We start from the raw sequence: 13,932 nt of genomic DNA, 5'->3' as shown, positions 1-13,932 counted from the left end.
ACGTGGATGTTGATTAAGGCAGCCCCCCGCATCTCTGATTCAGAGGGGTTGGGTTAAACGCAGAAGACACATTTCGGTTGAACGCATTCAGTTGTGCAACTGACTAGGTATCCCCTTTCCTTTTCTAGTCTCATGAGAGAATCTATGTTGTCTCTGTCTCATGGAAACATATTGAGTACAATTAGGTGCAAACAGAGCACCATCAATCAGGCTGCAAAACAAACTAACCATAGTGCTGACCATCCACAGACACACATCACCTTTCTTGCATTAAAGACAATTTTATAAAAGGCCAACACTGTCTTACCAAATGGGTAATCTTTGCTCAGAATTGTAACAACACACCCCTCTTGCTACAATTGTCCACAATGGCATCACGATGCCATTACATTTCCTATAGGCCTACGTCTCTCTCTAATGCTCTACTGTAAACCTATCCTCTGCGAAACATAATACAGAAATACATCCTAACTCCCCCTGAGAGACTTGAGTGGCCTCAGAGCCTGGCTAATGGTTTCTGCCAGAATGGAACATCTTCAGAATTCAAGCAAAAGCAAGCCTGTTCCTCCATCTGCATTGAAACCAGTTTTCCACACCACACCAGGAGCTAGGTATTACAGAGTGAATTAGACAGGACAAAATGAGAGCATCATTTCGGCTTGACATTAACCGTGTTTGAATACGTGGATGGAAGAGCAAACACAATGGAGGATCATTTGGGTTGGAGGCATCTTCGAAAGCTTTTAAGCGCCTGAAATGCATGTTGAAATATATAGGCTAATACTGCAGGTCACGTGAAATCTGGGTGATGTTTTGTTTGTGTACAAGTCCGTGAATGAGAATGTCCTTCTACCCTATGTGTGAGTCAAGAAAAAAAGCAAAAGCAAACCAAATGTAAAGGCAGCAACATTTACTATCTTTATCTTATTTGTCCAGCTACATTTGACTGTGTATTTAATCTTTTTTTTTTTTTTTTTTTTTTTACTGTGAGTCGCATGTCAGATGAAGACGTATCACAGATGTTTCTTCCTTGTTTTACTATCCTTGTGGGGACTTTTGGGGATTGAACAACACTCTCCATATATTCCCTTTCACCCACAGATTCCCTAGCCATCTGACTCACCAAAACACACCATCCCCCACAAACACACTTTCACTGCCCTCCACCCACCCACCCAAATTAAAAACAACCCCATCAAACACCCCTCACCCCTCCACTCACCCTCTGCCCTGTGGAGCTCCAGGGCCAGCTGCTCACGGGCACGCCCCTCCTCCCCCAGCCTTTCCTGCAGATCCTCCTGCCGCCGCAGAAGATCGCCAATCTCCTGGTTGTGGTGGAAGGACTCGCGCATCAGCTCCGTCTGGGTGACCTGCGCATGTTCCAGCTGATCAGGGATGGGAAGATAGGTGGCGAGACAAAGATAATTACTTTAGTGATCACAGAGCATTTGAGGAAATACTTGAGGTGGAGAATAATTCTGAATTAAAAATTGAGATACACAAAGCCTTAAAGTAAGTTGGTCCACACAGACTGACTCAGTTTGTAAGAGTGTGGCACTAGCAACACCAGGGTTGTGGGTTCGATTCCTCCTGGGATCACATGTACAAAGAAATGTATGAACTCAGTGCACTGTAAATTGCTTTGGATAAAATTATCTGCTAAATGGCACATGGCATATTATTAAATATATCCCATGTCATGAATGAATACTCTGCTGTCATTTACGGACATAACCTCTCATTACAGACAACATGCTGAGCCTTGTGACAGTGGGTATAATGGGAATATTTATGATCACCAGTCATGGTTTCCAGTTAGTGTCCAAAGTGAAAGTAAAAAATGAGGACCAATCAATCAAAGCAGTAGGCCCACTTAATGGGTGGAACAAAACTACACTAGCACATAAGATACACAGAGGGAAACAGTGGGTTTACAACACACATGGCCTGTGTGGCTATGCTTAAATGAGTAGGGAAACCCAAAAACAACTACAGGGCAATGCACAAAGAGGTGTGGAGAAGTTTAGCCGTATACAGTTCAGTGGTAAGTCTCGAGTTGTACAGTGGCACATCATGACAGTGTAAATATTTTCTCACGCGCTTCAAATACTCACATACAGAACCTGCATAGCTAAAATTAGTAAACCTACCCCCCAGTTTGACATTCATCGAGGAACTAACAACATGTATGACCTGCCATTTAATTCTTAGCCCTTTAACGTCAAAAACAGATGAGACAGGTCTAGTAGACGTTGCACTGTGACGCATTCACAAAAGCCTTCTATCCTGGTTGAATTAGCATGGAATTGCTCTTCTGCAATAAACCACTGACTTGCACTATATATACACACACGTATGTGGACACCCCTTCAAATTAGTGGTTTCGGCAATTTTAGCCACTGCGGTTGCTGACAGGTGTATAAAAATCAGTCACACAGCCATGCAATCTACATAGACAAACATTGGCCTCACTGAAGAGCTCAGTGACTTTCGGAGTGGCACAGTCATAGAATGCCACCTTTCCAACAAGTCAGTTTGCCAAATTTCTGCCCTGCTAGAGCTGCTCCGGTCAACTGTAAGTGCTGTTATTGTGAAGTGGAAACGTCTAGGACCAACATCGGCTCAGCCGCGAAGAGGTGTAGACCACACTAGCTCACAGAAAAGGGACCGACGAGTGCTGAAGCTTGCCAAAATCAACCGTCTTCGGTTGCAACATCACTACCGAGTTCCAAACTGCCTCGGGAAGCAAAGTCAACACAATAACTGTTCGTCGGGAGCTTCATGAAATGGGTTTCCATAGCCGAGCAGCCGCACACATGCCTAAGATCACCATGCGCAATGCAAAGCATTGGCTGGAGTGGTGTAAAGCTTGCCTCTGGAGCAGTGGAGAAACATTCTCTGGAGAGATGAATCACGCTTCCCCATCTGGCAGTCCGACGGACGAATCTGAGTTTGGCAGATGCCAGGAGAATGCTACCTGCCCCAATGCATTGTGCCAACTGTAAAGTTTGGTGGAGGAGGAATAATTGTCTGGGGCTGTTTTTCATGGTTCGGGTTAGGCACCTTTGTTCCAGTGCAGGGAAATCTTAACGCTACAGCATACATTGACATTCTAGACAATTATATGCTTCCAACTTGGTGGCAACAGTTTGTGGAAGGTGCTTTCCTGTTCCAGGAAATGCCCCCATGCACAAAGTGAGGTCCGTACAGAAATGGTTTGTAGAGATCGGTGTGGAAGAACTTGACTGGCTTGCACAGAGCCTTGACCTCAACCCCATCGAACACCTTTGGGATGAATTGGAATGCCGACTGCGAGCCAGGCCTAATTGCCCAACATCAGTGCCCAACCTCACTAATGCTCGTGGCTGAATGGAAGCAAGTCCCCACCGCAATGTTCCAACATCTAGTGGTAAACCTTCCCAGAAGAGTGGATGCTGTTATAGCAGCAAAGGGTGGACCAACTCCATATTAATGCCCATGATTTTGGAATGAGATGTTCGACGAGCAGGTGTCCACATACTTTTGGTCATGTAGTGTATAAGCACCACAATTCACATGCAGTTGGCTTTACATCGTGAGACTTCCATATCTCCCACAGCAGCAAAAGTCATACTGCAACATTATGACAACCAGGAAGTAGTCACGCGAACATGCCACACCGAAATCTTGGAGTAATTTTTTGCTCATGTCACATGATCACCTGCTCAGATGAAAGCAGAGTAGGGAGTGTAATCTTTATTTTAACTAGGCAAGTCAGCTGACAATGATGGCCTACCCCGGCCAAACCCGGACGACGCTGGGCCAATTGTGCGCCGCCCTATCTTGGACTGTATAGGCTACTCACTGTGTTTTTCACTGTATAAGTTGCCCAGTCAAAATACTGCTGTCAAGCAAGTTAGCTGTATAAGGTATTAGTGTAGACTCCTATATAGGAGGGGTTGTATGTAGGTCATGTTATGAACTGTATACAATAATGGGCAAAATTGCTGTTTAGAACATCAAGTCAGCCAAATGAAAGACACTTTCAGATGAATGAGAAAGAGTAACTGTCCAGACTGAGTCATATTTACTTCACTAGTTATACAGTTCCATATAGGTTACATGGCAGGTCAGCAGCTGAACGTAAACTTACTGTATAGGGCGGCGTGGGCAGGGAGATCTTAGAGATCACCTTAAGGAGGTGACCATTGGTCCTGTGGTTGACGTGCGAGATTTGCGTCTGTACCACCACAGCGTTTTTCTCATTGAGGACGCTGGAGAGGGGGAAAGGTCGGGGCAGGGGCACGCGAGATTCCACCTCGTACACATCCTGATCTTCCCCTTCCACCCACATTGCCTGGTGGCTCGAATTCCAATACGAGCGGTAGGAATCCATTGTGGTAGACAATTTAAGGGTTTTCAATTACCAACTAGTGTATCCTTGTAGTGCCTTCACTTCCCTACAAATTTCCACGGATTGTATGAATTCTCCGGTGATCCTTTCAGCATCTACAGTGCACCTGCTGCGATGGATGGAGTCTTCAGCTGAGACTAGCAAAGCAGGGGGAGAGCCCAAGAGGGAAGAGCAGCAGAAAGCAGATGAGTCCCGACTACGTAGCCGGGCTCTAGACAACAGTCTCTACAGAGCTGCCAGGCACAGAGCCTTGGGTAAACACACTGGAGTCTCAGCTCAGAATCAGATCCACACGCATAGCATGCTGAAGAGACAACAAAAGGTCCCAAGTAAATACTGAGAACTAGGTCCTCCCTTGAAACAAAGTTTCAAGTCATAAAAGAAAAGATACCGGTAGTACTTCTCCTTGTGTAGGGGAAAAGTAATCCTTTGTGGGGTAGAAAGTCCAAAGTCACATGTTGTACCTGGGACAAAAAGGCATTCCTGAATCCTGGCAGTGATTGAGGGCGGTAAAATAAAGCGAGACCTAGCTGCACCTCTGACAGACTTATCTCTCTGTCTGTTTTGCTCACTATCTCAGAGCACAGCGTGACCTAACCCCTCAGCAGCACTCACTCCCACTCCCTTTCTCTCTCGGGAAGCTCATTAACAATTTCATGCCACCATGGCGATGCAGCACCGACCCGCAGGGAAGGGAAGCCCCCCGGTCCCCCCTTAATTGCTTTACACATGGAGCAGCCAACCAAGTGTTAACTCTGAAGCCGCCCGATCCAGTGAGGCTCTCGTTGCTCTCCCCCTCTTTCGTTCTCCCTCTCATTCGGGATATATCCCTGTAGCCCCTCTCTAGTCTCTGTCACCACACTTTTCTAGCTCATTCTAGTTCCATGTCCCTCCCTCTCTCCCAGTCTCTCCTTATACACCAGCCTACATTTCATTGTCTATCTCGGTCTCGCTCTATCCCTCTCGAAACAGACATAAAAGAAGAGGTTGTGGTCTAAACTGTTCTCCCAGTGTGTTTTGCAGCAGGCAGGCAGAGTCTCTCCCGCTTTCACTTCCGGATTGATAGCATGGGCAGTATATTGTTCAGTGAAAAGGGGGAGGGAATAGTTAGCGTAATTTCAACCCCCCGGGCTAATGGGGCAGGTATCGCTTTGCAAATACACACACTCCCTCTTCCACACACTCTCATACACACACATCCTTTTTGGAGGAGCTTGTCAAACAGGATTTATATTCCGTCAGTGCAGATGAACTGACAGACAAGTTTCCTAAAAATACCGCCGTAGCCGCCCCGGTCTCGAGAGCAAGTGAACTGTAAAACGGTCATGGACTTACACAATCAACACGTTGGCCTTAAATGTCACTGACTGATCTATAATAGAAGGGTAAGTGAGAAACACCTACTACAGCAAATTATTTCCAAAGGACACTTAACATTCCAGAAAAACTCATTACGATCAAGCATAATTCACACGACCAGGCCCTACAGACAGGAAACAACGATCCACTATCATTCACTCACAAAGAACTAATTAATCAATTCTGTCAGGAAAGAAACCATTAAATGGGTAGTTCGGGATTTTCTCCAGAGTCATATGAACACGTATACTTTTTTTATGCATCTGTGACAAGTATGAAGGAAGTTAAGAGGTAGTTTCGTGAGCCAATACTTGAGAAATTTTAGGAGAGCCACACTCTAGGAGCTCAGATGCAATATTTTAATAACCTACGTTTCGACAAACAAGCTGTCTTCATCAGGGTATAATGACAAACATTACAGGTTGACTAGTTTATATAGGACAAACACAGGTGTCTGTAATCATGGCCGGGTGTGGCCTGATATCATTGGTTTCATTCTCAGATATAAAAATAACATACCACAAACATGAAAGGATAGCATACGATCATAGATACAATTTGGCAACATAGGCCTACAAACATTTACACTAGCAAAATCACAATAATTGCAAGAATGGCTTCAGATCAAAATCTACGTTGAGACCGAAGGGAGCAAGTGTCTTTAAATTAAAGATCCAGGCAGCTTCACGTATTAACAATAAATTGTCGAGGTCACCCCCTCTTCTAAGGAGGGTGTTACGGATACAAGTGTTCTGTGTGTGTCCTGTGTGTATTTCTTTTCTCTCCTTCTCCCCTACTCACAGGTGACAATCATTCCCCAATCAGTCATCAATCAGTCGCTAATCGGAAGACACCTGCTCCTTTTCCCTTACCCAATCACAGTCCCTTTCCCTTGGTTTAAAACCCCTGTCAGTTGTTTTCTCACCAGCTCAATCTCTCTGTAAATGCCTTCTGTCTGTAGATCGCTTGTTTGTTTTGCATCTACATGTCACTTTGTCCCCACTTGTGAGTATTGTTTAGGTTATGGTGTTTGAGTGTTTGTTTAATGCTGGGAAAAGGGGGTAACCAGATAAGTCGCCCATGGGCATACATTACCCGTAGGTAAACGTTGTTAAAAACACTAGTTAGAACTGGGCGGACCACCCCCTGTATTTGTTAGTTAGTGGTTGTTGAAATAGGCTAGTCTAGGGGTGTTTTTGGATTATTATTGTTTCATTCCTTGGGTCCAGCTCAGCTCCTTTTCCTGCTCCCCCCATTACCGTGTGTTTTATAAATAAACCTTGAGTGTTTGACGGTAGATCTTAGTTGTCGTGGTTATTTCGTTTTTCACTCTTTGTCACTACTATAATTTGCATGAGTTATGTTACGGGTCCCATTACCATCCCCCCTAGACTGTCGGGCCAAAGGGATTCGTAACAGAGGGTGACGTGTTCGATGCCGATATAACGTAGGGACGAAGTGGTTTGCTTCCAAAAAGAGGGCCGCAACTGGGTAAGTCGAGTTTTTGCACCTAATGGTGCTACGATGCTCCGAGATTCATACTTTTAAATTGCGCTTTGTTTTCCCATATCATTTTTACCACAAGGACAAGTTATAAGATTAATAACGGCCTTAGTGGAGCACATGATAACACCTTTGATTGGGATCGGTTTCCCTGTTTGGCGGTGTTTGAAGGCTCTACATTTATAAGTGCCATTGGATTGAGCACAGCCATTACACTTGTAAGTTTCCATCCAGTAGGGGCGCAAATAGACATTGTGCAGGGATATCTTGGGGTGGTAAATCATAGTTTACCAATTGATCTCTGAGATATCTGACCTGCGAGAACACGACCAAGGGAGGGTCCGAAAACACATTACCGATACGGTCATCGGATCTTAGAATGTGCCAATGTTCGTGAACGAGTCCCTTAATTTGTTCAGAGCACTTTGAATAGCGGGTAGTTAGAACGCAAGAATGCTTCTTTTTGCGAGGCTGTCCTTGAAAAAGATCATGTCTCGGTTTGTTTTGAATTTTCTCAATGGCAGTATTAATCAGACCATTTGAATTTTGTTTTTCAAGGGAAGCGGGAGACAACTATCAGCCCTCAAACTGTTACGATCAGTAAGTTACCTGTAAAGATCAGTGTATAGAACATTATCCTCACACAAGATCAGAAGAACGTGAGTCAATACTAACTAGCATGCCAGGTGTTCCCATAGACTTCCAGTCATTGCGCTAACCCTAGTTAGCAATTGCACCAACGCTAGTTGGCAACTTCCTTCAAACTGAACAGAGACATACATATGGTATCCAAAAGTTCATCGGATTCTGGGGAAGTAGATAAAGGGCTTCATTGCCCAAATCCCGAATATCCCTTTAAATTAGCCATTAACATTAGGTCTTGTGAGGACAGAGATCTAGAATGATTTGTGAGCTTGGCTTCCAATCACTAGGCAGTAATCCCCAGTTTGAAGTGACACAGTGTTTGACATGTATTCGAGTAAACCTTGGTCAACATTCCAAATATAAAATAGGCTTTTTATTGATTTAAGGTTGGACCGTTGGTTTCTTTACACTCACCCACTGATTCAGAGTACACAAACCGGTGACTTTTATTGGGCTGTCCGGGGTAGGGAGCAAGAGATACTGCATTGACCTCCACACACAGACACACTCAGTTTATCAGTCTGTATAAAAAAAAAAAGCTAAGGTTACAAGTGGCTTGTTAGGTGTTTAAAACGCCTGATAGATGCAATCACATCTAGCTCTTTTACATGTGTATTGGAATAGGCCTATCATACAACATGCTTCAATAGAAGTTCTCACACACAGGTTGCATGCAAAGTTCACCCTTTGCATGCGGAAACAGTCAAGGGGACTGAATACTTTCTGAATGCACTGTATATACAGTTCCAGTCAAAGGTTCAGACACACCTACTCATTCAAGGGTTTTTCTTTGTAGAACAATAGTGAAGACAACAAAACTATGAAAGTACAACACATGGGATCATGTACTAACCAAAAAAGTGTTAAACAAATCAAAAAATATTTGAGATTCTTCAAAGTAGCCACCCTTTGCATTCTCTCAACCAGCTTCATGTGGTAGTCACCTATTATTCTACAATGTAGACAATAGTAAAAAAAAAACTTGAATGAGTAGGTGTCCAGACTTTTGACTGGTACTGTATATATAAACACTGGATTGCTGACGCTATGTATTGACCATTGAAAGGCTATGAAGGAACCAGTCGGCCATATTGGCACTCTCCAGTGGAAGCAGTCCTTCATAGGAATGAATGGAATTCTACAGTATTTCAATTAAATGTTTCAAGAACAAAATTACAAGTATTGCTTGTTGTAGTGGGGACAGTAACTTTAGCACTAAGGAATGTTATATTTCTTTATAAAAATGTTACATTTGTACTTTTAGCTCACATAATATAATTAAAACATATGCATCAAAGTGTCAGTAATAGAAGGAATGTGTCAAAAACAAATGTAGACATTAAGAAATGCATTTCTATAACTTCTAAAATCTTTTTTACAATGGAGGAGGATTGTCAAGTTGGCTGTGTGGTGGCTACAATACAGCGCCTCCTGTCAGTCATCCAGGATTTATACACATCATTGTGTGGGTGTCTATTGTGTGTGTTCGTAGGTGGGAAGAGTTAGCCAAATTATTTTGCCAATTAGCTTCTGCCGGCTGGTGTGTCGACCGTGTCGAGTTGGTTTGACTTCAGATAGCCTATCTCCGGGGCTAGTTAGTGACCGTCAAATTACACAATGCAATGAGAATATTTTCATGTTGCACACCTTTTAGTTATCATTAAATGCTTTCAAAAACTGTATATGAATTTCTCCAACTTAGTTGGTTTAAGGCTTTTAAGTTATGGAAATTTGGAGCTATTGGAATTTTTACATTGTCCCATGTACAATTGAAGTTGGAAGTTTACATACACTTAGGTTGGAGTAATTAAAATTCGTTTTTCAACCACTCCACAAATTTCTTGTCAACAAACTATAGTTTTGGCAAGTCGGTTAGGGACATCTACTTTGTGCATGACACAAGCCATTTTTCCAACAATTGTTTACAGACAGATTATTTCAATGTATCACAATTCCAGTGGGTCAGAAGTTGACTGTGCCGTTAAACAGCTTGGAAAATTCCAGAAAATTATGTCATGGCTATAGAAGCTTCTGTTAGGCTAATTGACATCATTTAAGTCAATTGCAGGTGTACCTGTGGATGTATTTCAAGGCCTATCTTCAAACTCAGTGCCTCTTTGCTTGACCTCATGGGAAAATCAAAAGAAATCAGAGAAGACCTCAGAAAGAAAAATGTAAACCTCCACAAGTCTGATTCATCCTTGGGAGCAATTTCCAAACGCCTGAAGGTACCACGTTCATCTGTACAAACAATAGTACGCAAGTATAAACAGCATGGGAACACGCAGCCGTCATACCGCTCAGGAAGGAGACGCGTTCTGTCTCCTAGAGATAAACATACTTTGGTGCGAAAAGTGAAAATCAATCCCAGAACAACAGCAAAGGACCTTGTGAAGATGCTGGAGGAAACAGGTACAAAAGTGCCTATATCCACAGTAAAAAGAGTCCTATATCAACATAACCTGAAAGGCTGCTCAGCGAGGAAGAAGCCACTGCTCCAAAACCGCCATAAAAAAGCCAGACTACGGTTTGCAACTGCACATGGGGACAAAGATCGTACTTTTTGGAGAAAAGTCCTCTGGTCTGATGAAACAAAAATAGAACTGTTGGGCCATGGAGGGAAAAGGGGGAGGCTTGCAAACCGAAAAACACCATCCCCCAACAGTGAAGCACGGGGTTGGCAGTATAAAGTTGTGGGGGTGCCTGGTGCACTTCCCGGTGTACTTCACAAAACAGATGGCATCACGAAGGAGGAAAATTATGTGGATATATTGAAGCAACATCTTAAGACATCAGCCAGGAAGTTAAAGCTTGCCCGCAAATGGATCTTCCAAATGGACAATGATCCCAAGCATACTTCCAAAGTTGTGGCAAAATGGCTTAAGGACAACAAAGTCAAGGTATTGGAGTGGCCATCACAAAGCCCTGTCCTCAATTCTATAGAACATTTGTGGGGAGAACTGAAAAAGCGTGTGCGAGCAAGGAGGCCTACAAACCTGACTCCGTTACACCAGCTCTGTCAGGAGGAATGGGCCAAAATCCACCCAACTTATTGTGGAAGGCTACCCAAAACGTTTGACCCAAGTTGAACAATTTAAAGGCAATGCTACCAAATACTAATTGAGTGTATGTAAACTTCTGACCCACTGGGAATGTGAGGAAAGAAATAAAATCTGAAATTAAAATCATTCTCTACTATTATTCTGACATTTCACATTCTTAAAATAAAGTGGTGATCCTAACTGACCTAAGACAGTGATGTTTTACTAGGATTAAATGTCAAGAATTGTGGAAAAACTGAGTTTAAATATATTTGGCTAAGGTGTACGTAAACTTCCGACTTCAACTGTACATTGTGTAATTTACAGATGCTCCCAACTAGCCACAGAGGGATATTTAAATATCAGTGCATGTCCTTGAATCTCTTCTGAGCTATTTTTACATGCACAACCACTACACCATGAGTAATGCTTGAATATAGGACAAACAGAACAGAAGATGCAGTATGATGCAGAAACTGTACCACATTTTAATGATGTATAAAGTATCTCTAGGCTGGCAGAGGGCACACACACAGTGAATGTGCAGTAGTAGCCTTTAGTTTCTATTAAACCTTTATTTAACTAGGCAAGTCAGTCAAGAACAAATTCTTATTTACAATGACGGTCTACCCCGGCCAAACCCTCCCCTAACATGGACGATGCTGGGCCAATTATGTGCCACTGTATGGGACGCCCGATCACAGCCGGTTATGATACAGCCCGGGATCGAACCCAGGTCTGCAGTGACGCCTCTAGCACTGCGATGCAGTAGCCTGAGGGGTAGGAGTCATCGGAGTCCAGCTGGATTATAGTAGGCTAGGGGGAGGAAGAGACACAACGCTCTATGCAAATCCACGTGTATCTATAGGCAACCGCTGGGATTGAACCAGGCCTATTGTGTGGTGAATTAATTCTTGCTCCGGCTATCTAATAGCGAACATGATTCTGCAGTCTCATCTCTAAAGGGACTGTGTGTGAATAGACAAAAAAAAACACAGGGGGTTATGATTGTGTAAAATACATAGTGTATTGTCAGTGAGTGGCCATTTACACGTTTGCCAATAATCTCATGCATGTAATTTATGTATTTGACAAAGAGCGCATGTTGCCCATGTCATTGTAACTTCCAAAAACTTTACAGCAACAAGCAACAATACGGGACTGTCAACAAGAGAATGTTTAGGTGATAAATACATTTCCAACCATTGTATAGCACTGGTATTTCGCTCACACACAGTTCCCGGAATGGTGTATTTATAGTATGTAGCCTACCGCTAGATATGGCAGAGGCTTTAGTTTGCGCCACAATGCTTTAATCAACAGCAGCCTTTTAAATGACAATCAACTTGTATAAGATAATACAGAATTATAGAACAAATTCTGTGTGGTCCACAACCTTTGTGCTGAGCACACCACGCTCTTGTGAAACTTGCTGTGACGTACCTGATTGGTCGTCTCTGTGATGGCCACCAGCAGTTTCTCTACGGCGGCCTGGAGGCGGGAGCTAATATTCATGAGGTACTCCTCGTTCTCCAGCTGAAGCTCCGCTCCTGGCAACAGGCTGTGGCAGTCAGTCATCTGCTGGGACAACTCCAGACCCTCGTCCGTCTCTGTCTCACCCGACCACATGCTCACGTCACCCGCCCCAGTCTCGCTGCCTTGGCAACTCTCAGTGGTCGACACATCTGGACAGGAAAAATGGAAGGCAAAGTTAATTGTCAGGAGAATACACTTCATTGGAAAATAATATGGTTTTCATTGTCACCAATATCAACCAGTCATTCATTTAATCATTTTCATCCAAACAATTTATTTTATGGCAAAGCATTCATCAACAATTATAATATAAGGCATGGTATCCCAGGTCTTAATCACACAAGGCTTCCGAGGAGTTTCCCATCCATTCCTTGGTCTTGTAGTATGAGCACTGTCCTTATGTTTATTGGTCACATACAATTTAATTTGATAAATATGTGTATTTGTCACATGAAAACAACAGGTGTAGACCTTAGTGGAATGCTTACTTACAAGCCCTTAACCAACAATGCAGTTAAAAATATATATATTTCCCCCCAAAAATAAGAATAAGAGATAAAAGTAAAAAATAATTAAAGAGCAGCATTAAAATAACAATAGCGAGGCTATATACAGTCGTGGCCAAAGGTTTTGAGAATGACACAAATATAAATTTTCACAAAGTCTGCTGCCTCAGTTTGTATGATGGCAATTTGCATATACTCCAGAATGTTATGAAGAGTGATCAGATGAATTGCAACTAATTGCAAAGTCCGTCTTTGCCATGCAAATGAACTGAATCCCCCAAAAACATTTCCACTGCATTTCAGCCCTGCCACAAAAGGACCAGCTGACATGTCAGTAATTCTCTCGTTAACACAGGTGTGAGTGTTGTTAAGGACAAGGCTGGAGATCACTCTGTTAATGCTGATTGAGTTCGAATAGACTGGAAGCTTCAAAAGGAGGTGCTTGGAATCATTGTTCTTCCGATGTCAACCATGTTTACCTGCAAGGAAACATGTGCCGTCATCATTGCTTTGCACAAAAAAGGGCTTCACAGGCAAGGATATTGCTGCCAGTAAGACTGCACCTAAATCAACCATTTATCGGATCATCAAGAACTTCAAGGAGAACGGTTCAATTGTGGTGAAGAAGGCTTCAGGGTGCCCAAAAAAGTCCAGCAAGCGCCAGGACCGTCTCCTAAAGTTGATTCAGCTGCGGGATCGGGGCACCACCAGTACAGCGCTTGCTCAGGAATGGCAGCAGATAGGTGTGAGTGCATCTGCATGCACAGTGAGGCAAAGACTTTGAGGATGGCCTGGTGCCAAGAAGGGCAGCAAAGAAGCCACTTCTCAGCAGGAAAAACATCAGGGACAGACATTCTGCAAAAGGTACAGGGATTGTTCTGCTGAGGACTGGGGTAAAGTCATTTTCTCTGATGAATCCCCTTTCCGATTGTTTGGGGCATCCGGAAAA

General features: G+C 43.3%; 1 protein-coding gene across 4 annotated transcripts in view; it reads right to left on the bottom strand.

The window, feature by feature from the left end:
- LOC139554823 (A-kinase anchor protein 9-like) overlaps window positions 1–13,932 on the bottom strand; it is a 139,569-nt gene that overhangs the window by 48,169 nt on the left and 77,468 nt on the right. For all 4 annotated transcript variants that reach the window (XM_071367981.1, XM_071367982.1, XM_071367984.1 and 1 more), the window contains exons 22-23: window positions 12,385–12,626; window positions 1,223–1,385 (exon numbers count right to left, since the gene is read on the bottom strand). In XM_071367981.1, coding sequence (XP_071224082.1) covers window positions 1,223–1,385; window positions 12,385–12,626 — 405 coding nt within the window. The remainder of the gene's footprint in view (window positions 1–1,222; window positions 1,386–12,384; window positions 12,627–13,932) is intronic.

This window comes from Salvelinus alpinus, chromosome 26, assembly GCF_045679555.1.
Source record: "Salvelinus alpinus chromosome 26, SLU_Salpinus.1, whole genome shotgun sequence".
Taxonomy (NCBI): Eukaryota; Metazoa; Chordata; class Actinopteri; order Salmoniformes; family Salmonidae; genus Salvelinus; species Salvelinus alpinus.
The sequence above is the reverse complement of the archived record's forward strand: the minus strand, read 5'-3'. Positions and strand labels throughout refer to the sequence as shown.